Source organism: Squalius cephalus (assembly GCF_949319135.1).
Source record: "Squalius cephalus genome assembly, chromosome: 2".
Lineage (NCBI taxonomy): Eukaryota > Metazoa > Chordata > Actinopteri > Cypriniformes > Leuciscidae > Squalius > Squalius cephalus.
This window is the reverse complement of record NC_137123.1, coordinates 15,311,945-15,331,845: the sequence shown is the minus strand read 5'-3', so window position 1 is coordinate 15,331,845 and position 19,901 is coordinate 15,311,945. Positions and strand designations below refer to the sequence as shown.

The following is a 19,901-nucleotide window of genomic DNA, read 5'->3' as shown; positions in this document are numbered from 1 at the left end:
AGCTAACTGAGTTAGCGACGTACGAAGAACGAGCCCCTGGTGTGAATCTAAAAAAGCTAAAATGGCTTAAAATAACATTTAAAATCTACAACTAATCTGTGTTTTTTTGTGGCTGAAATGCAATCATTAGTTGTTGCAATACCAGATTAATAAAACCATTTATGAAATTTTTCTTTTCTTCAAGTCCAACTTAGGGAAAGTGAATCAGTGCAGTATACAAATTAATCAGTTTTTGACCCAACACACAAAGATGACATATGAAAAAATAGCCTATTGTTTTACCTCTAGATTCCCCCCAAAATGAATCTTTTTGGATGTTTCATATTTTGTCTCAGTTGTAGGACATCCGATGATATTATATATATCCATTGGAGTGATTTGTGGAGCTGCAGTGATCATCATCATGCTGTTGCTGATCTGGTAAGATGTGTGTGTGTGTGTGTGTGTGTGTGTGTGGTATTTGATTACAAATAATTAACTGCATTTATGACCTACAGTATGTATTGATCCAAAGGAAAACCAACTTCATAAATGCAACAATGATGCTCCACAAGTCTGACACCAGCAGAAATACAAAATACAGTGCAGATAAAATATACAGACTTGAGTCAAATACCCCTCAAAATCAGGCTTTTGCGGCACTTAAATGCCTTTGTTTGGTGTCTATCCTCAAATAGGGTTTTAAATTGCTCTTTTATAGTGTTTTTAAACTTGTTACTCACCATGGAAATAGCCAAGGATTCTGGCATGGCATCAAAACACCAACTAAACAACACTTCTACAAGAAGTTATTAATTCTATCAACTTTTATGTAACTTATTAATTGTTTTAAGGAGAAGCAAGTGGATGAACAAGAGAAACATCACAATGGAGCCTCAGGTGAGAAAAAAGGATTTGGTTCAACATTAGTTGAGCTGGTAACTCTAAAAGTCATGCCTTGTGTTGTATTTAGACAGTAGTTATTTATTATCTCTCTATTCTGTTTTTTAATGGCAAAGATGAACCGTTCCAGCCCTCGTCATGACAGACGTGAAGCTTGTGATGTTGAGTTTAGTGAACCTGTGTATGAGAATGTAAAGGTAAGTGTTCCTCCTTCATAAAAGACTAAACCCTCCTCTCCTTCAGCCAGAAGTCATTAAATGCTCTTCAGTGTCAGTGTGAAAATATCAAATGACTGTTGATTATATGGAAATTCACATGAGAACAAGCTTCTCTAAAGGTTTTCACATTTAAACAGAATTGAATTGACTGTTTTAGTTTACCGTTTAATATTTTATATCACATATTATACCAAGCAGAAATTCGAAGTAAATTATTTATTAATGTATTCTTTCTTTCTTTCTTTCTTTCTTTCTTTCTTTCTTTCTTTCTTTCTTTCTTTCTTTCTTTCTTTCTTTCTTTCTTTCTTTCTTTCTTTCTTTCTTTCTTTCAGACTGACAGGAAGAGGCTGTAGAATATGAGCTTAATGGTTAAACAGAATCACATTTGTATCTTAAAAAGCCCCAAACTCATATAAAACGGCCCAGATCTCCCGTTTGGATGTTGGATGTCTGAAGACAAACATGTAAAGCTTCTTTTAAAACAATGTGTGATGTGAAAAGTGCCTTACAAATAAAATGGTGTTGAAGTGACATTTACAGTAAAGTCAGAAGGTCATTTTGTGAATATGGAGAAGTGTTTATCTCTGTAAGTTACATGGAAAACACATTTGCATAGAAACTGGAAGTTATTATAACCATATTCAGAGTTATTCAGCATAACTCGTCTAACATGTTCAGTCTCCAAACTCAACATTTGCTCTTTGTGTACTAGTGATGAAAACTACAATGACAAGGTATGAGAGTTTTTACATATTAATAAAGAGTTTTAAAATTAAATTTAAAGTCTGTAAATATGTAGACACTTAATGTTGTAATGAATATAATGTGGCTGATCTTCATAAGAAGTTGAAAAGCTTTCATTCAGCAGAACTGTTATGATGATTATAGATTTGTCCTTTGTAACAAACTTTTTTAAAAGCTTTATTGCTAAACGTAACAGAGTCACAGTACAGGATTAAATATGATCACTGTTATTCATGAAGAGGTCATCGAATCTCTGATATAATAAAACTCTTTAATAGACAAACGCATAAGCCTTTGTTTGTTGGATAACAGATTCATTTCAATAAATAAATGAGTTGAGTTTCCTGCTATTATTATACTAATGTGCATAACTATACTAACATGATTGTTATACTGTACCTATAACTATATTAAGTTATCGTCTGTGAAGTTTGGTGTGGTGGTGAAAGTCAGAATGGCTCTTGCTCTTCTTCTCATCTTTCTACTCATGAATTCTGGTGAGTCCCTGATTACAATTTATTATTATATATTGTGTGTAATAGCACACATAAAATGTCCCTTATTCCAGCAGATCACTTAGAGAGCTCGACCTTTTCAGCCAATCAGAATTTCTCTCAGCCTGTCAATCACTGTGTGTTAAAATGCCTGCTGACATCAGATTGGCTCACATGTCTTTAGAAGGCGGGGCTTAAGTAAAGAGGTGTGGCTAAAGTTAGTGTAATGGTGGGAGTTAGCAGAACAGTTGATATTTACAAATTAAATGCATATTCTTCTGCCTTCTTTGATTATAGAGGAGTCTTAGTTGGAGTTCATATTTTGGCCTTAATGTTGATGTGGCTCTATTCAGTTTTTACCTTTCTGTGTCGTAATGATCAACCCTTCATAGTCGTCTGCAGGACATTTTAAAACACTTCTTACTCACTTCACAAAAACTGATTGATATTATTTAACTCGTGCAAAAACACAAATTTTGACACAGGTTTGTGAGTGTGTGTGTGTGTGTGTGTTGCAGGAGTTTACTGATTGTCTGTATTTTGTGTTTCAGGAGTTTTTGGAGAAGACTGGAATGTGACTTATGAAACTAAATCAATATGTGCTCTCAAAGGATCCTCAGTAAACATGTCATGCACATATACATTCCCTCAGGACAATAAAATCACTGATACATTTTGGATCAAGAAACTAGATGTAGACATAAGTTTAAAAATATATCCAGAGTATAAAGACAGGGTTGAATACATTGAAGACAGACAAAAGAAAACTGCCGTCCTCAGACTGCACAACGTCACTGAAAACGATGAGATGATAGAGTATTGTTTCAGATTCATAACTGATAAAAACAAATGGTTTGGTAAACCAGGAATTCAACTTCATGTTTCTGGTAATCCACTTCTGTCCTTCATTTCCATTATTTATTTAACAAAAAGTTAGTAGTTTCAGGACATGAGAAAGATGTGTTTCCTCCAGGCCTTCAGGTTCAGGCTTCACAGCTGGTGCTGGAGAAAGAAACGCTCAATCTGACATGTAGAACCACCTGCAATCTGACAGACAGATTCATCTGGTACAAAAATGGACAGGCTTTAAAGTTCACCGGCGACATCCTTCAGTTTCAGTCAGTCCGCAGTGATTCTGGCAGATACAGCTGTGCCGTCAGAGGACATGAACATCTGCCTTCTCCTGCTGTCAACATCAGTGTCGTGTGTGAGTAGATATTATTTTATATCAGACAATTGATTACAAATATCATGGATGGAGTTCTTATCACAAATACATACATTCATTGTATATCAAGCAGTAGTCGGTCTCCACAAAATGACATGAATAAAGAGACCATGTTGTTTTACCTTTAGATCCCCCCCATAATACGGCAGTGTCGGTCAGTCCGTCTGGTGTAATAGTGGAGGGAGATTCAGTGACTCTGAACTGCATCAGTGACTCAAACCCTCCTGCTCTGAACTTCAGCTGGTTTAAGGAGAATGAAACCTCAGCTGTTGGATCTGGACAGAGTTTCAGCATCTCCAGCTTTAACTCCAGTTTCAGTGGACGCTTCTACTGTGAGGCTCAGAATAAATATGGATCTCAGAGATCAGCGTCTGTTTCACTCACTGTTAAAGGTATTCAAGACACTTCTGTGCTCATCATGTTTAAATGTATTAAGGGTGAACTTTATTCACCCCCTAATTTATCATTACATGTCATAGACTTTAGTGAAAATAAATGATCTTGACATTGTCTTTCCATTTAGGTGTTCAAGGATCGAGTTGGCATGTCATTGCTATTTGTGCCACTTTTGCAATTGCAGCTGGGTTTGGGCTCTTGTTTCTCATCATTGTGTTCATAAGGTTAGTGAGAAATATTTATTTAAGCATATGCCTTTATAGTTTATCTACAAATGTGAATTTTTTTTGGCAAGCCATTTTTTTGCAGCAAAAGCAGTCTGTTACGGTTTTAACTTTAATATGCATGCATCCTTATATATTTAACAACAGGGTTAAGAGAAGAAATAATGACCCTAAAGACCTTGAGCAAAAAAAGGTGAGATTCTAGCTGATGTTAAATCACTTCATATTTCATTGATCATGTATCACAGACTTTTAGACAATGGACAATAGATCATTGATGTCACTAAAACTTTACATTGATATACTTTGAATATTGTTTGTTTTTTACTAGCCAATCAAAATGTATAAAATATTAATTCACATGCATGAATGGTAACATCGGCTCATGAATTTAATGACGCTCTGTAGAGTTACATGTTAATTATCATACACTTATGATTCACTTATTGTACATATTATCATTAAATGTGGAGGGATGAATGTTTACAGGTTGCTGTAAGTTTAAATGTATGCCACATGATTATATTGCAGCCGTCTACAGAAAAGACCTCTGAATCTGGTGCTGGTAAAAATGCTTCTATTCAAGATTGCAGAGATAAAGAGACAAAGAAACCTGAGGAGGATGAGATTCAGTATGCCATCATTACAGTTCACCGTCCTGCTGCTGAAGCCAAGTGAGGAAAAACTGAATTATTCTGCTTTATTAGTCAGCTTTATTCGCAAAGTAGCCTACTTTTCACAATGTCTTTACAGAAAATAGCACATTAATAAAATAGATACAACTATTAAAAGCTGAACCTTGCACAGCACCTTTAAAAAATATATATTTTTGGCTTCAGCATGTTTTACACTCTGTGTTGATCTCATTCACTGTTAATTATGTATTTGTCATTTTTGCAGATCACCTGCAAGCCGAGAAAAGGATTTGTCTGTGATTTACAGCAGCGTCAGATAATGCAGACTTACATTTTTTTTTAAAAACAGCATCTGAAAACATTTCTTAACCAGACTATAATAATAACTTTTCTTGCTTTATTATTTGTGTTTCTTTTAATCATGATTACATTTTGAGTGTATCTGCTCCAAATTAGTTAAATCTAATGCATTTGCATCCCTTGTAAACCAAAGCCAAACAAGCAAACACAAGTTACAACCTGATAGCGGTGCAAAGGAGGCTCCACCTGTCCTGCAAAGCTCTCTTTACAGAATGTATTTGCCATTTCCTGTGATAATAAAAAGTGTAAAATTTGTCAGTTAATATCAGGTACTTCTTGTGTGACTGAGTCTTTAGCAAATTACTAAAAATATGTAAAAAATGAACCTACCATACCTAAATAAAAAGTGTAAAAGCTAAATCCATTCTCGTCTATGAAGAAAGAGCAATTTGTTCTTCGATTTATTAATAATTAATTGTATTTCATAATTTATTTAGTCATGTGCTCATAACCCATATTCTCTTATATAATAATAACCAAAATGTTTAAACTTTGTTGGTAAACTACTGTTTTGTTAAACTCAACCACTAGAGGGAGCTGAAACCGTCCGAGCGCGTGACAGCGGCTGATTGAGAGCGCGCGCAGCTTCACTCCTCCACAACTCACCGGGATTTGCAGTTTGAGTTTTTCCGATTAAAATGACGTGGAACTCCTTAAAACGAAGTAAAGCTTCAGAACTGATTTAACATCATGTTCAAGTTTACGTTTCTTGAGTTTGACCACGGAAGGGTCAGTAGTTTGAACGTTACTTCGAGTGTTAATATTGAGGTAAGTTGATCGTCTGTCAGGAGGACGAGGGAACATGGTGCCTTTATGTATTTTTTTATTTATACATTTTAATATATATATATATATAACAAAAACAACAACAAATTAACTTTCCCAAAATAAGCTAAATACATAATATTTTTAAAAATCACTAAAAAAAGAAAAATACTTTATGAGTGCAATAAAATACAATTCTACAATCCCAATACAGTAATTGGACATATGGCATATACAGAGGAAATGGCTGACAGTGAGATAAAAATAGCCTCCGAAAGGGAGACAGAGCAGAGAAAGTCCAGAACATGGATTAGAGTGGCTGATCCAGAATGACACCGGTCACAGCATGCAAACTGTTCTGTCGTTGCTGCACAGATGAGCACTGAACACTATTTAGGGTCCCAGCCTCAGATGAGACAAGAGAGCAGTGGATGCATTTTATTTTCAAAGGAAATCCCCCAGAAACATATAAGTCAATTTAACTCCACAACAACTACATAAATGTGTCCACTAACCATTCAGAAACGTCCAGGTGCGTCTAAAAGTTGCAATCTCTTCCTGAGTCTCTCCACATGCCCTGTGGCCTAATTGTTCACCCTGACGCCCCATGGCTTGGCACCTCACCAGATGGCCTAGTATTTGACCCTCTTGCGCAGCCACCTTTTGGCCTAGTTGAGATCAAGTGCCTCAACGTTACCAGCTACGTTGACTGCAAGTGTCTTAACATGCAAGAAGGAACACTGCTGTTAAAAGAAAGCCACATGTACTACTGGCAGGTGCAGGGGCAACTTATGCTGACAGGAATGGCATGGTGTGACTTTGTCATTTGTGCCCAAGAAGACATGCTAGTCCAGCGTATAGTTGTTGACCCAGAGGTCACAAAAGTAATTAAAAAGAAGGCAGACAGTTATTATTTCAATATTTATATGCCCAAGTACCTGGCTTTTAACAGACGTTATACTTGGCACAACATTTATTTGACAGAATAAAAACATTTTCTGCAAACATTTGTCAGTTCATGTACAAATGTATTTACAATAGGTACAATGGTTTGGTTTACAATAGGCACCTCGTGGTTTTCAATCCTGGCCCTGGGGAATCACAGCACAACTCACCTATTTGGCCCAAGCCTTGACCAGTGGCTTGTTCTGGTTATTCGACATAAGGCAGGCTACTGCAAACAGCTTGTTGATACTACCAGCTATAGTCAGAGGGATGATGGAATCAAACAATTTATTCTCTTTAATGCGCCTAATCACTCTCTCCACGTGTATTCTCAGCCGCGCAATGTCCTGAGTAGCTAAAACCTCTTCACGAGACAGCTGAGAGTTCTTTGCAGAAAAGGTGATCTGTGTACTTTATCCGGTACTAAATCATCAACCGTAAAGCCTTTGTCAACCATTACAGCCATGTTTTTATCTAGTAAAGGGATGATTCCAGACTGCTTAAACAGTTCTTTATCACTAATAGAACCCGAGTACAGTGCTGACACAAAGGTGACAGCACCGTGTGGGGACACACCAATCATTCCCTTTACTGTGGTGTGAGATTTGTACTGGGAGTACATCTCACTCTGCAAAAGCAGTGAGGAAGGGGTTTGACATTTTAGTTCAGTGCAGTCTACTATCACCTGTGTGTCAGAGTACCTTTCGAACACACTAGGCATCATGGCACAGACTGCATCAGGGGACATCCAAATGCCCACAGCACCCAAAACTGTGTACAGAAAATTAGCCCAGGTTCTAATTGTTCTACTAACAGTTGACTGATGAACGTTGAAGCGGTCCGCTAGATCCTTCTCCTTCAGACCCAGAGACAGATAGACCAAAAAGAGAAACAACTCATCAACCAGCGGTAGACAACGGCTATGTTGGTAGACAAGTAGTAATAGTTGTACATTGTACAAGACAAAAGTGTCTGTAACAGCATTAGATTAGATTAGATTCAACTTTATTGTCATTGTGCAGAGTACAAGTACAAAGACAACGAAATGCAATTTGCGTCTAACCAAAAGTGCAAAAAAAAAAAAAAGCAGAAAAGTGCAGTGTGAATAAATATATAAAGAGTTTCACACACAATTATAAATTCACAAATAAATAAAATATTTATTTTTTTTATTTTACAAACAAAACTCTGCCTGGCATTTATTTGTGCACTGCTTTCTGTGCATTTGTAAATCGCTGAACATTGTTAACACGTTTTTCCCTATGTGACGTCTGTTTAAAGCTCAATGTGGCCGTTATCTGATTGGCTTGAGTGAACGGTGGGTGGAGTCCAGTTATTTGTGGATTTGTTTGCACGTTGAGGATAGAAGTGTTTCAAAATCCACAGATGCGTGAGGGGATTTACAAATGCACAAGAAGCTATTCACAAATGTGTGCAGCGATTTACAAATGCACAGAAAGTAGTTCACAAATAAATGCCAGGCAGAGTTATGTTTGTAAAATAATAATAAAATAAAACATTTATAAATATTTTTTTATTTGCAAATCTCATTTTATTTATTTGTGAATTTTATAAATTTTTGTGAAAATCTTAACATTTATTTGTGGATTTTTCTCGCAGGCCAGATCCAGAGCTGAAGGTTCTGGTCTGTTATCATAGTCGTGACACCTCAAAGACACGCTGGCGTCGATCAGCTCTTCATCCTCATCCTCCCCTTGCCGCTGTGTCCTCTGCCACACGCTTGGCCGAGAGACCGGCAGGCTGAAGTTGTTCCAGGCGAACAACACCGGAATCGCCCCGGGTTTCAAATGGCGTCGGCCCCCTTCAATTATGTCTTCAGCCATAAAATGCCGACTGCATACAGTGGTGTATCTCCTTATAACTAAATTTTCACGCCTAATGTTTCGGACCCATATCGCCCTGACTGACTCATCCTTTGGAAACTGGTGGAAACTTACCGCAGAGTTAATTTTCCCCGACACAGAGCAGATCGGCACACAACAAAAACTGCTGTTCGGATGTTCACGTTTCTGATATTTCAGCATTCGTGACATTTTAATTAAAACAAATAGACTAAAGTTTGATCAGAAATAAGAATTTGATTATAATAAGCGAAAATTAACAGAAAATTTACCTCCGAGATCACCTCACCTCAGAGATCACATACAGCCGCGGAAGTGAAAAGCGGAAATGCTTAGACCTGTTTTCCGGTTCGAACGCTGGGCACTCTGCATAACCCCTATTTATGTTACATCTTGTGAAAAGGGGCATAATATGTCACCTTTGAATACCCAGACCAGAACGAAAGAGTTGTAAATATTTACTTACAACACAAATATTTTTAGATTTGCTGGGCCTTCTCTTGTGCCTCAAAGGGTCACACCTGGTTTTACCTGGTATTGACCACACAACAAGAAGTTGCTTTATTGCTAAGACCTGAGGGAAAAGAGAGAGAGTGGGGAGACGAGGCTCAGCTCAGGAAGAAGAGATAAGAATGAGCCAGATGGATTAGATTCAGATTAGCAAGCTTTACTGTTTTATTACAGATTAGGATTCTCAAATTCAGTCTCAGTGGAAATACATCCTTACAATTTCAGTGGCATATTGGCAATGTTTGCATATTGATAAAGCATGAACTGATGTCTAGGAGTAGTGACATTGTCCAAGATATAAGAAAAAATATTTTAGAATAGCCATGCAAAATATGATTATACAAACTAAACAAAAAACTAGCAAAATTTATATAAAAGGAGATAAACAAAATCCAACCTGGCACCCCTTGTGGTCATATGAGGAAGTTACAAATACTTGTCACTTTTGATCTTATACATATCAGGTTTTCACTGGTTGTCTGAATATCCTTTCTTAATGGGGTCATGAATTGAGAAGTCAAATTCTCCTTGATCTTTTGACATATAAGAGGTCATTAAAACCATCCTGTAATTGTTTTTTTATTGAAACCAAGTTCAGAAAACGACTCGTTTTGTAATTTGTGACATTATGATGTAATAGTGAAACGAAAGACCGCCTCTGCAGAAGAAAATCAAGTCCTACTTCTACATCACTGCCTCTTTAGCCCCGCCCACAGATTAAAGCATGTCATGTAGTAAATACAAGAGATGTTAACACAGGATTACTCCTGCAACAAAACCATATAGTCTTTGCATTGCCATCCTTGTGATCCTAAAATTAAGTAAGCGTAGATTAACTTTATTTTTAACTAAATATTTGTAGTATTTACACATTTAGCGGGGATGTTGAAAAATATTTTAATTAGTGGTGGGCCGTTATCGGCGTTAACGTGCTGCGTTAACGTGAGACTCTTATCGGGCGATAAAAAAAATATCGCCGTTAATCTATTCTCAAAGTTGGGTTGGGAGCTGGGTCTATACTACGCAAGCTATGATGACTTTCACCTTGATATTTTAGCGCGGATTCGGTACGGTGTTCGGTACGCATTTTCAAACCGAACGGTTTGTTGGACCATTTTTCTTGCCGACCAAAATTTCGTTATTTAAAATGTAGGCGGGTCTACAACATTGTCCGACATCAAATGGCAAACGTAATGTAAGCAGAACGAAACTGAGCTACTCGTTATTGTGTGGTTGACGGACCGTTGTTTATCAGTTTGGACCAAAGCAGCGCGAGCCGATCTTGATCAAGCGACACTGTTACTACACAGCGCTAAGAGATCCAGTAAAGAAGTAATTTGAATTCGCTACTTAAGTAATAACATTGCTGCGAGATCTAGTGAGCATTCACATTTCTCCGTTATTAACGGATCAAACAGCGCTTAGAAACCAGGAAGAAACATTGTGCCATGAATGAACTATCCAGTGTCCACAGATCAGCAACATTTACCATGGATTTACTGTAGTAACACTAACTGCAACCATGGAAGTTTGGCAGGAATAGTAGGCTATAATGCTTTCAAGTAACATTACGTTGGTTTTATTTTTACATTATGAATAAAATTGCTGCCCTCAAATGTTAATCTGAACTAAAAATAGACCTTTGTTTATAACTATTACAATATTAGGCTACATTTAATTTTTTCCAAGGAGCTGTTTTGTTTTATATGCTCATACGAAGAATTTTAATATGCGAAACTGTTACCCAATCATAGCAGTGGCCATTTACTTTCAAGTCTTGACTGTAACATGTCTATAAAAACTGAATGTTTCAAAGAGAAGGTCAAAAACAGGATAGAAAATAGATTATACTTCTACATTAGGATGTTTTGTGGTGTTAAAATCTTGATAACATTACGAGTGGACTATTCATGACCCCTTTAATACCAGGATCAGAGATTTTCACAGTGACTGGCCCATGTTGAGCTGTACATTCCCATAGATTGCATGTACTTGGCTCTTTGGGACTTCAGGTCTGTTGATAGGTTTCACGTTAGTGCTCTTGTCTGTGTTAGGAGTGTCATTCTCGTACACATTATCTTCCTGCATCAAGAAAACAAAAGTACACTAGTAATATGTCTGCTGGGTCATTGCATATACGGAATAATAAGTTGGGTTTTTAGGTTATTTTTTAAAGTCAGAAAGCGACTTACAAAATCATCTTTGGCATCACTCTTCTGTTCATCTCTGCCTTTATTAAGCTTGTTGAGAGGCGTCACACTGCCTATGGAAATATCAAAAAAAAAAGAATGGTTTTAAAAATACATTGATCAAATCTTTCTATTGTTTTAATTATGCTGATAGTAGACATGGCTTGTTTATTTATACTTGTACTTGCTGATATCTTGCGAACAGTGATCAATCCAACTACAAGTATGATCCCTGCTATGACCAGACCAACAACAGCATATAGTATGTATACTGTAGTGTTCGAGAATGCTGAGGAAGAGATAGAAAGATATTTTTGTATCATTAAAGTCATTCAATTAGTCATTATCTGCATCATTTCCTCCAATTAAAGGAGCATTGACTTGTTGATGTACCTAAAAGATTGCCAGGAATTAAAAGGATCAAAGAGTATTATTTTACAATAAATGAATGTAAGCACTGTAAGAAATTACATTGTTTAATTGATTTGTAATTGGATTTACCATAATGGTGATTGTTTATTCATATTCATATTTGTGATCTAGTCAGAAGAGTGACAAATGAAAACATTTGTTAAAATAATGACAAGCTAAAATATGAAATAAACGAATTGGATGATTATAAGTTTGTCGAACTATAATATTATTAGATTTACTTCAGCATGAAGATTTACCAGTACCAGTAAAACATAATTTTTATTCATATCTTTCCTGCTGGCGAAGGACGCCATCGAGCCGGTCCCTCCTGCCGAGATGAGGTCCGGGTTTTACAGCCCCTACTTCATTGTGCCCAAGAAAGGAGGTGGGTTACGACCAATCCTGGACCTGCGAGTTTTGAATCGGGCCCTGCACAAACTCCCGTTCAAAATGCTCACGCAGAAGCGCATTTTCGAGTGCATCCGTCCCCACGATTGGTTTGCAGCGATCGACCTGAAGGACGCGTACTTTCACGTCTCGATTCTTCCTCAACACAGACCGTTTCTACGGTTTGCTTTCGAGGGTCGAGCGTATCAGTACAAAGTCCTACCCTTCGGGCTGGCCCTGTCGCCCCGTGTCTTCACAAAAGTCGCGGAGGCGGCCATTGTTCCCATGAGAGAACAGGGCGTTCGCATTCTCAACTATCTCGACGACTGGCTCATTCTAGCTCACTCGAGAGGTGTTGTGCGATCACAGGGACGTGGTGCTTCGGCACCTCAGCCAGTTGGGGCTTTAGGTCAACTGGGACAAGAGCAAACTCTGCCCCGTGCAGAGGATCTCTTATCTCGGTTTGGAACTGGACTCGGTCGCCCGGACTGCGCGCCTCACGGAGGAACGCATCCAGTCAGTGCTCACCTGCCTTCGAGGCAGGACAGCGGTTCCACTGAAACAATTTCAGAGGCTCCTGGGGCATATGGCAGCCGCAGCCGCAGTAACGCCGCTCGGCCTGTTACATATGAGACCACTTCAGCGCTGGCTTCACGATCGAGTCCCGAGGTGGGCGTGGTGGAGCGGCACGTTCCGGGTCAAAGTGACCCCGCACTGTCGTCAAACCTTCTCCCCATGGTCGGATCCTGCGTTTCTTCGGGCTGGAGTGTCCTTAGTCCAGGTTTCCAGGCATGCTGTGGTTTTCACAGATGCCTCTGCCATGGGGTGGGGGGCCACGTACAAAGGGCATGCAGTCTCGGGTCTGTGGACGGGGCCCCAGCTGCATTGGCACATCAACTGCCTAGAGTTGCAAGCAGTACGCCTAGCCTTGTGTCGCCTCAAGGGGTTTCTCAGACACAAGCACGTACTGGTCCGTACGGATAGCACTGCGACCGTTGCGTACATCAACCATCAAGGTGGTCTACGCTCCCGTCGTATATGTCGCGACTCGCCTCCCACCTCCTCCTATGGAGTCAGAAGCATCTGAGGTCGCTTCGTGCCGTTCATGTTCCGGGGGAGCTCAACCGTGTGGCAGACGAGCTCTCACGGCAGCCCCCCCTTCCAGGAGAATGGCGACTCCATTCCCAGGCGGTCCAGCTGATTTGGAGTGTCTTCGGAGTCAAGTCAAGTCAAGTATATTTGTATAGCGCTTTTCACAATACAGATTGTATCAAAGCAGCTTCACAGTATTAAATTAAAATAATACAACAAGGTTTGTTTCTAGTGGAATTTATTGATTGATAAAATCAAATTAGATATCCCCAAAATATCCCCAACTGAGCAAGCCAAAGGCAACAGTAGCCAGGTTTCCATCCAAGTGTTTTTTTGCGAAAAAAGGTTTAGCGCATCAAAATGTTTACCGATATAGCTGATGGAAATGGCAATTATCGATATTTTTTTGCAAATGTCGACACAATCCTTTTCCGTTTAACTTTAGCGCATACATTCTATGTCGATACTTTAAATGACGCGAAAAACTAGTTTGGAAACACTTTTTGTCGAAAAAAAAGGGCTTTAACGCAAATAAATGTGGTGTCACATGATTTTCATCACGTGCGCACTAGCGGCGCCAGGATTTTGATTGTAGGTGAATCAAAGAAAACTGGATGGGCCAGTTAAAATAAGCAAAAAAAAAAAAAAAAAAAACGGGTTCCCCTTCATCTCCGTTTCAGCGCTTTTCTGGGCACTGAGGACAGTGACTCAGTAGCCTACCTGAATTTAATGCGTAATTAGCATAGGTTTAAAAAAAATTAAACATGATTTTTTTGTTGCTTTTTTAATACAATTACAATTTCATTTAATTTATTGTTTAATAAAATTATAGGCCTATTATTTTTAGTTTATTAACAGCAACAACAGCTGTAAAGATGAAGTTGACGATCGCCATCTCCGTACTAGTGAACGCGCCTATAGAGAGAAATGCACATCATGGATTACATAACCAGAGAGTAGCCTATTTCTTTTCGTTTTAAATTGTTAAAAAGACATTTCAAGCTTTCTTAAGATATATTTCATGTCTGTGAGGCATATGCTGAGTTTCGTTAAGTCAGGATGAGATGCGCTCCTGTTCACGAGCAATGCAATTGACCGCGCGGGCGCCTCTATGATTGTTGTCTGCTATATTTAAATATTTTTATTTATTAAATGCAGGCAATTGGTTGATAAAAAAAATTATTAAAATTAAGATACAATTTATACAAAACGAAATTCACTTTAAAAGTCTTTCAGCAAAACTTAACTTAATTAAGTGGTCAAAATCATGTCTGACCCGCTCCATGTCTCTCGATATTGCTCATCCTATCTTACTCGTGCGGTTCACTTTTCATAATCAACGTAGATGAAAAAATAACATTATAATATTTTAACAAATATGAATCTAAATGCGCTTATTTAATGGCAACAACACAGTAGGCCTACAGACTCTCTATTTGTACAAATTGCTGCACATTCATTCTATTCTGAATTTTGCACACATAAGTTGAAAGGCATTTGTTTGTGCATGCATGTAAAACATATCTGCAACATTTATCAAGTTCACTGATAATTATGCGTGCATTTATTAATTATTATCAGAGAGAGAGAGTGTGTGTGTGTGTGTGAAACGGCACAGGTTTTGTGATTTTGGCTAAAAACGGCATAATCATCATTTAAAGACCACTGAGAATGTTTAAAAATAGCTCAAAATATGATCGGAGTGGGACTTTAATGAATAATGTAACAAGGAGCATGTAAACTGCGTTGTTTGTTTATGGAATGGATCGCAAATAGATCTGAATGAAGAAACGTACAAAACCATAGTAAAAAATGTACCAGGCCCACCCGGGCCCCAATGGTAGCGCCGCGGCTGCGTGCAAGGTGCAGTCGTCACAACAAAAACCATGGCGGACTCGGAGCAGTACTCATGAGATGTGCACACAGCATATCGATGGACGGTTGTTTTACTAACCCCGAAAGTTTCGCCCACTACTCTAGACTCGGCGCAGGTTGCCAGCTTGTACAGGGCAATGGCAATCCGCTGTCGTGTCGGAACCGGTGGTCGGTGGCAACCTGGGGTAGGCGCAACATCAGGTCCAATGAATCCACACAGCATCTCAAACGTCGGCCGTGTCATTCTAAAATGTTGCACCCAGAGACTTTCTGTAAAGTGTCTCTCCACAACTTCCTCCCAGAACGCCGTATTGCGTGGTCTCTCCCAAACCCTTGGACTTCGTCGCGTAACGGTAGTTCGAGCCCTATCAGATGAGCAACTGTTTAATTCTGCTGTCGTCTTCTGATATTTCGGACACTTGCAATTATTTGTGAAATTGAAATGACAGTAAGCTGGCAAATTTAAATTAACTGCCTGAATACTCTCTCCATTATTATTATTATTATTTTTATTTGTTTGTTTGGTGTTGGGGGGTGTGCTGACTGGAACCCCAAAAGGTAGAATTTGCGATAAAAAATAAAATAAAATAAAAGATTTATGGAAACGGCTCAAGGGCACATTTTTTTTTGCGATACACCAAAACATATGCGACAAATCGCTTTCGTCATTCGTGACGTCATCACGCACACAATCGTATCGGTAAAAGGCCAGTTGAATGGAAACAGTCTGGAGACGGCAAAGTTCGTAATGTTTTTTTATCGCATATTCACTTTGTCGATAACATAACGGCGCAAAAAGTGGATGGAAACTAGGCTAGTGGCAAGGAACCGAAAAACTCCATCAAGTGACCTAATGGTGTCCTAAAACTCCATCAGGTGACCCAATGGAGAAAAAAAAACCTTGGGAGAACCCAGGCTCAGTCGGGGGCCAGTTCTCCTCTGGCGTTTATGAACTAGAGGCCGGATTGTAGTTTGAACTGTAAGATTAAAAATATTATATGAATGCCTGGCTGAAGAGATGCGACTTTAATCTAGTTTTAAACTGGGATAGCGAGTCTGAGCAACGAACAGTATCAGGAAGGTTATTCCAGAGTTTTGGGGCTAAATGTGAAAATGCTCTCCCTCCTTTGGTGGTTCTGGATATCCTAGGTATGACCAAAAACCTTGAATTTAGTGATCTTAAAGAGCGCGATGGATTATAGGGCGATAGAAGATCCGTTAAATAGACGTTAAATAGACGGAGCTAAGCCGTTTAGGGCTTTATAAGTCAGTAGCAATACCTTGTAATTAATACGGAACTTTATAGGTAACCAATGCAGTGATGATAAAATTGGTGTTACATGATCATATTTTCTTGATCTAGTAAGAACTCTAGCGGCGGCATTTTGGACTAACTGTAGCTTGTTTATTGAGGATGCAGGACAACCAGCTAATAAAGCATTACAGTAATCTAGTCTCGAGGTCATGAATGCATGAACTAACTTTTCTGCATCAGAAACTGATAGGATATTACGTAGCTTAGCAATGTTTCTAAGGTGGAAAAAGGCTGTTTTTGTAACATACAAAATATGATTTTCGAAAGACAGGTTGCAATCGAGTATAACACCCAGGTCTTTTACTGTAGAGGATAAAGTAACAGGACATCCTACGATGTTAAAGTTGTATTGTGAGAGGTTTTTGTGGGACCGATAAGTAATACCTCTGTTTTGTCTGGATTTAATAAAAGAAAATTACGCGTCATCCAATCTTTTATATCTTTAACACACTCTGTCAATTTGGATAATTTAGCGTTTTCATCTGGCCGTGATGAAATATATATTTGAGTGTCATCAGTAGTGATGGGGACGAGACCGCCTATGCTGAGTCCGAGTCAAGACCGAGTCTTTGAAGGGTCGAGTTCGAGTCAGACCGAGTCCGTTGGTTTTCAAATTCAGTCGAGTCCGAGTCAAGACCGAGTCTTTGAGGAAGCGAGTCCGAGTCGAGACCAGGGGCGATTCTAGGATTTTCATTTTAGGGGGGCCCAATGAGGGTATGATTTAAAAAAAAAAAAATTTGTTTATGGTCTAATGCTCATTATTTACTAGTTTCATTCATTCATCCAGTAACATGCATATGGCAGAGTTTTATAATCACTGAGGTCCCGAATGTGAGGTATTTAGGGGGGTTCGGGGGCATGCTCCCCCAAGAAAATTTTGATTTCTCTGCTGCTCTACATATGTGCATTTTAAGATGTTTTGAAGGCCAACAAAATTGGATAACAATAGCTTTTAAACCATGTGCGGGCAGCTGTTTATTTTTCTCACCTCATCAGCATCACACTCTTTTTCTTTGTTTTTCTTTGTCTTTTCCCCTCCTAAAGCTGAGCTTTGACTAATATAGACTTTTCATTTTTGTCTGTCAGTGAAGAAAGTAAACATAGGGTCAACTAATAGGTTGATTTATGAATAATTTTCTCAGACAAAGCTACCAGGAAAGCTAAGTAACTAAGTTTGTTAAATTCATTCACAATATGTACACATTCATTATTGATCTAGGCCTAATATATGGCCGTAGACAGGGCTTTATAATCAAAGAGGTCATAAATTTGAAGTTGTTATGGGGTTAAACATTTTTATTTCTCTGATATGTGCATTTCAAAACGTTTGGAGGCCAAAAAAGGATAAGAAATAGATTTAAAAACTGCTCTCTCCTCATCTCCATTACTCTGTCTTTTTCCCTCAGTCTCCTGATCTTGCCTTGTCTCTTCCCCTCCTAAAGCTGAACTTTTTTAATTTACCGAAGGCTACAAATTGTATTATATTAATTCTCAACATGTACACATGCATTATTAATCTTGTGTCTATGAAAACGGCTTTGTTCATGTTTCTTGTCCCCTCACAATGACATAATTACACGTTATATAGGCCTATTTTCAGCTCAAAATGGCGAAATTAGACAAAAGTTTATTCGTTTTCTAATTATTTTTGTCATTCGTTTAACAATTTATGACCTAAAAAACTGTCAAATATAAAATGTTTAGTTTAGCTACAGCTACTTATTCTTAACTCGCACTTGACCGTAAACTGAAGCGTCAGTCGTGCTGCTAAAATTCGCGCTCGGATGAGAAACCGAACCGTCCTGTGTTGCTCCCAATGCTCTAGTAACATTACAACTGCAATGCATTTATGACAAAGAACTGCACCAATGCAGATGTAATATCATAGCAATCTATCAATAAATGCACCTTGTACTCTCTGATGTTCGCTCTGCTCGGTGCCCCTGCAGATTGAAAAATGCGCTAAATCCAAGCAGACTCAGATAAGGGGAGGAGCCGAAACTTGACGCAGCTTGCCGCCGTTTCAAATTAGTTTTTTAAAAGGGGACTGAAGCGATCAAAAATGTATTAATCAAAAAAATTTTAGGGGGGCTGGGCAGAAATTTAGGGGGGCTGAAGCCCCCCTAAAAAAGGCCTAGTGACGCCCCTGGTCGAGACCGAGTCTTTGAGGAAGCGAGTCCGAGTCGAGACCGAGTCTTTAGGAGTCGAGACCAAGACCATAAAAACATGTCAGTTTTCATATTCATGATTTAATATGACCCCAGTTAATAATCAACAGTTAGGCCTACAGACTAAGCTATTGGGAATTGTTTAGAGGAGCAGTCTTAATGTCTTAATATGGACTGTTTTTTTACTATCATTAAAAAAATCCCTACCACATCAGTGATGCGCGGGTCAATGTATAGGCTAAACAACCCGCACCCGACCGACGTTTTCAACTAACCCGCCCGCAACTCGGACCGCAAAAAAAAAAAAAAAAGTAGAAAATATTGTACCCGACCCGCATTTTTGGACAGAGCGCAGAGCGGCATTTTTAAAAGGACGGAGCGTCGCCCTATTTCCCGCTCCAATTTCGCTCCGCGCACACCACGATTCTGAAGCATGCTCAGTCAAGCCTGACTCAGTCTACTGTTGATGATTGCAAGATGGATTCTATTTTCAGTCAAAACTCGGCTCAGTAATGGAGTTCAAAAAGTAGGCTACTTCCAAAAAGGAAAATAAGAAGTCATAGGCTACAGGTGTAGGCTACTATAATATGAAACTAACTATAATGTGGTAGAAGAAAACGAATGTGGAGACATCGTTCCAGTCAGTAAAGGTTCATTTTGGAATCTAAAAAGTAGGGCTGTACTCAACCAAAGAAAATCTTGGTCGACTGAAGTCCTGAAATTTTCGACTAAAAATCGACTAAAATCGACTAAAAATGACATTAGAAAAAAAACGTTAAATTAATTAGATGCGCACTGTGCGCAGTACTTGGTAGCCTTGTTGTCCGCCTAAATGAATTATAAATAAACATAAACAACTAGTAGGCTATTTGCAGTATATTAAATCGTTTTTGACCTAATTATTTTGCACTGAAATGAGTCTGACACTCGAGTCTGTCGGCTCTGACAGCGCTGCATCACGTGCACCTGCGCAATATCATAGCTTATGATTTCCGAAAATAGTACTATGTTGTCAACTAGTGATATCATCACAAGAACTGTTGAGGAATATGCAACATAATTTAGACAATTATTTTTGTCATATGTTATAATAATAAGTTATAACTGTCAGACACTATCATTTCACTGTGCATGTCCTCGCACCGAGCGAGGCTGAACATGAGCTCAGCTTCGCAGCTGAGACACGAATAGACTATTA

General features: G+C 38.7%; 2 protein-coding genes and 1 long non-coding RNA gene across 5 annotated transcripts in view; 2 read left to right on the top strand and 1 right to left on the bottom strand.

Moving 5' to 3' along the window:
- The first annotated feature begins 375 nt into the window (after nt 1–375).
- On the top strand, nt 376–1,589 carry LOC307154793. The gene is made up of 4 exons (XR_013820415.1): nt 376–420; nt 834–879; nt 999–1,079; nt 1,433–1,589. It is a non-coding gene; the product is annotated as an uncharacterized lncRNA (long non-coding RNA).
- A 183-nt stretch (nt 1,590–1,772) lies between these two features.
- Nucleotides 1,773–5,538, top strand: LOC307154792 (B-cell receptor CD22-like). The gene is made up of 9 exons (XM_079864883.1): nt 1,773–1,834; nt 2,260–2,341; nt 2,890–3,225; nt 3,312–3,545; nt 3,695–3,958; nt 4,090–4,186; nt 4,334–4,379; nt 4,718–4,860; nt 5,087–5,538. The coding sequence occupies exons 2-9, from the start codon at nt 2,299–2,301 to the stop codon at nt 5,139–5,141; spliced, it is 1,218 nt and encodes a 405-aa protein (XP_079721009.1). The 5' UTR covers nt 1,773–1,834; nt 2,260–2,298; the 3' UTR covers nt 5,142–5,538.
- A 3,863-nt stretch (nt 5,539–9,401) lies between these two features.
- The window catches only part of LOC307152307 (uncharacterized protein), a 147,951-nt gene continuing 137,451 nt past the window's right edge, over nt 9,402–19,901 (bottom strand). Inside the window, exons 11-13 of one of the 3 annotated variants that reach the window (XM_079860837.1) lie at nt 11,637–11,741; nt 11,456–11,526; nt 9,402–11,345 (exon numbers count right to left, since the gene is read on the bottom strand). In XM_079860837.1, the coding sequence (XP_079716963.1) occupies nt 11,205–11,345; nt 11,456–11,526; nt 11,637–11,741 (317 nt within the window). In that variant the 3' untranslated portion in view covers nt 9,402–11,204. Of the gene's footprint in view, nt 11,346–11,455; nt 11,527–11,630; nt 11,742–19,901 lie in introns of all 3 variants that reach the window. The other 2 variants (XM_079860835.1, XM_079860836.1) reach the window with 2 other exon arrangements.

Bases quoted from the DNA above. Each gene is read 5' to 3' on its own strand.
- LOC307154792 (XM_079864883.1), top strand. From the start codon at position 2,299: ATGGCTCTTGCTCTTCTTCTCATCTTTCTACTCATGAATTCTG. The intron at 3,546-3,694 runs GTGAGTAGATAT...TTTTACCTTTAG, and splicing joins TGTCAACATCAGTGTCGTGT to ATCCCCCCCATAATACGGCA. The intron at 4,861-5,086 runs GTGAGGAAAAAC...TCATTTTTGCAG, and splicing joins CGTCCTGCTGCTGAAGCCAA to ATCACCTGCAAGCCGAGAAA.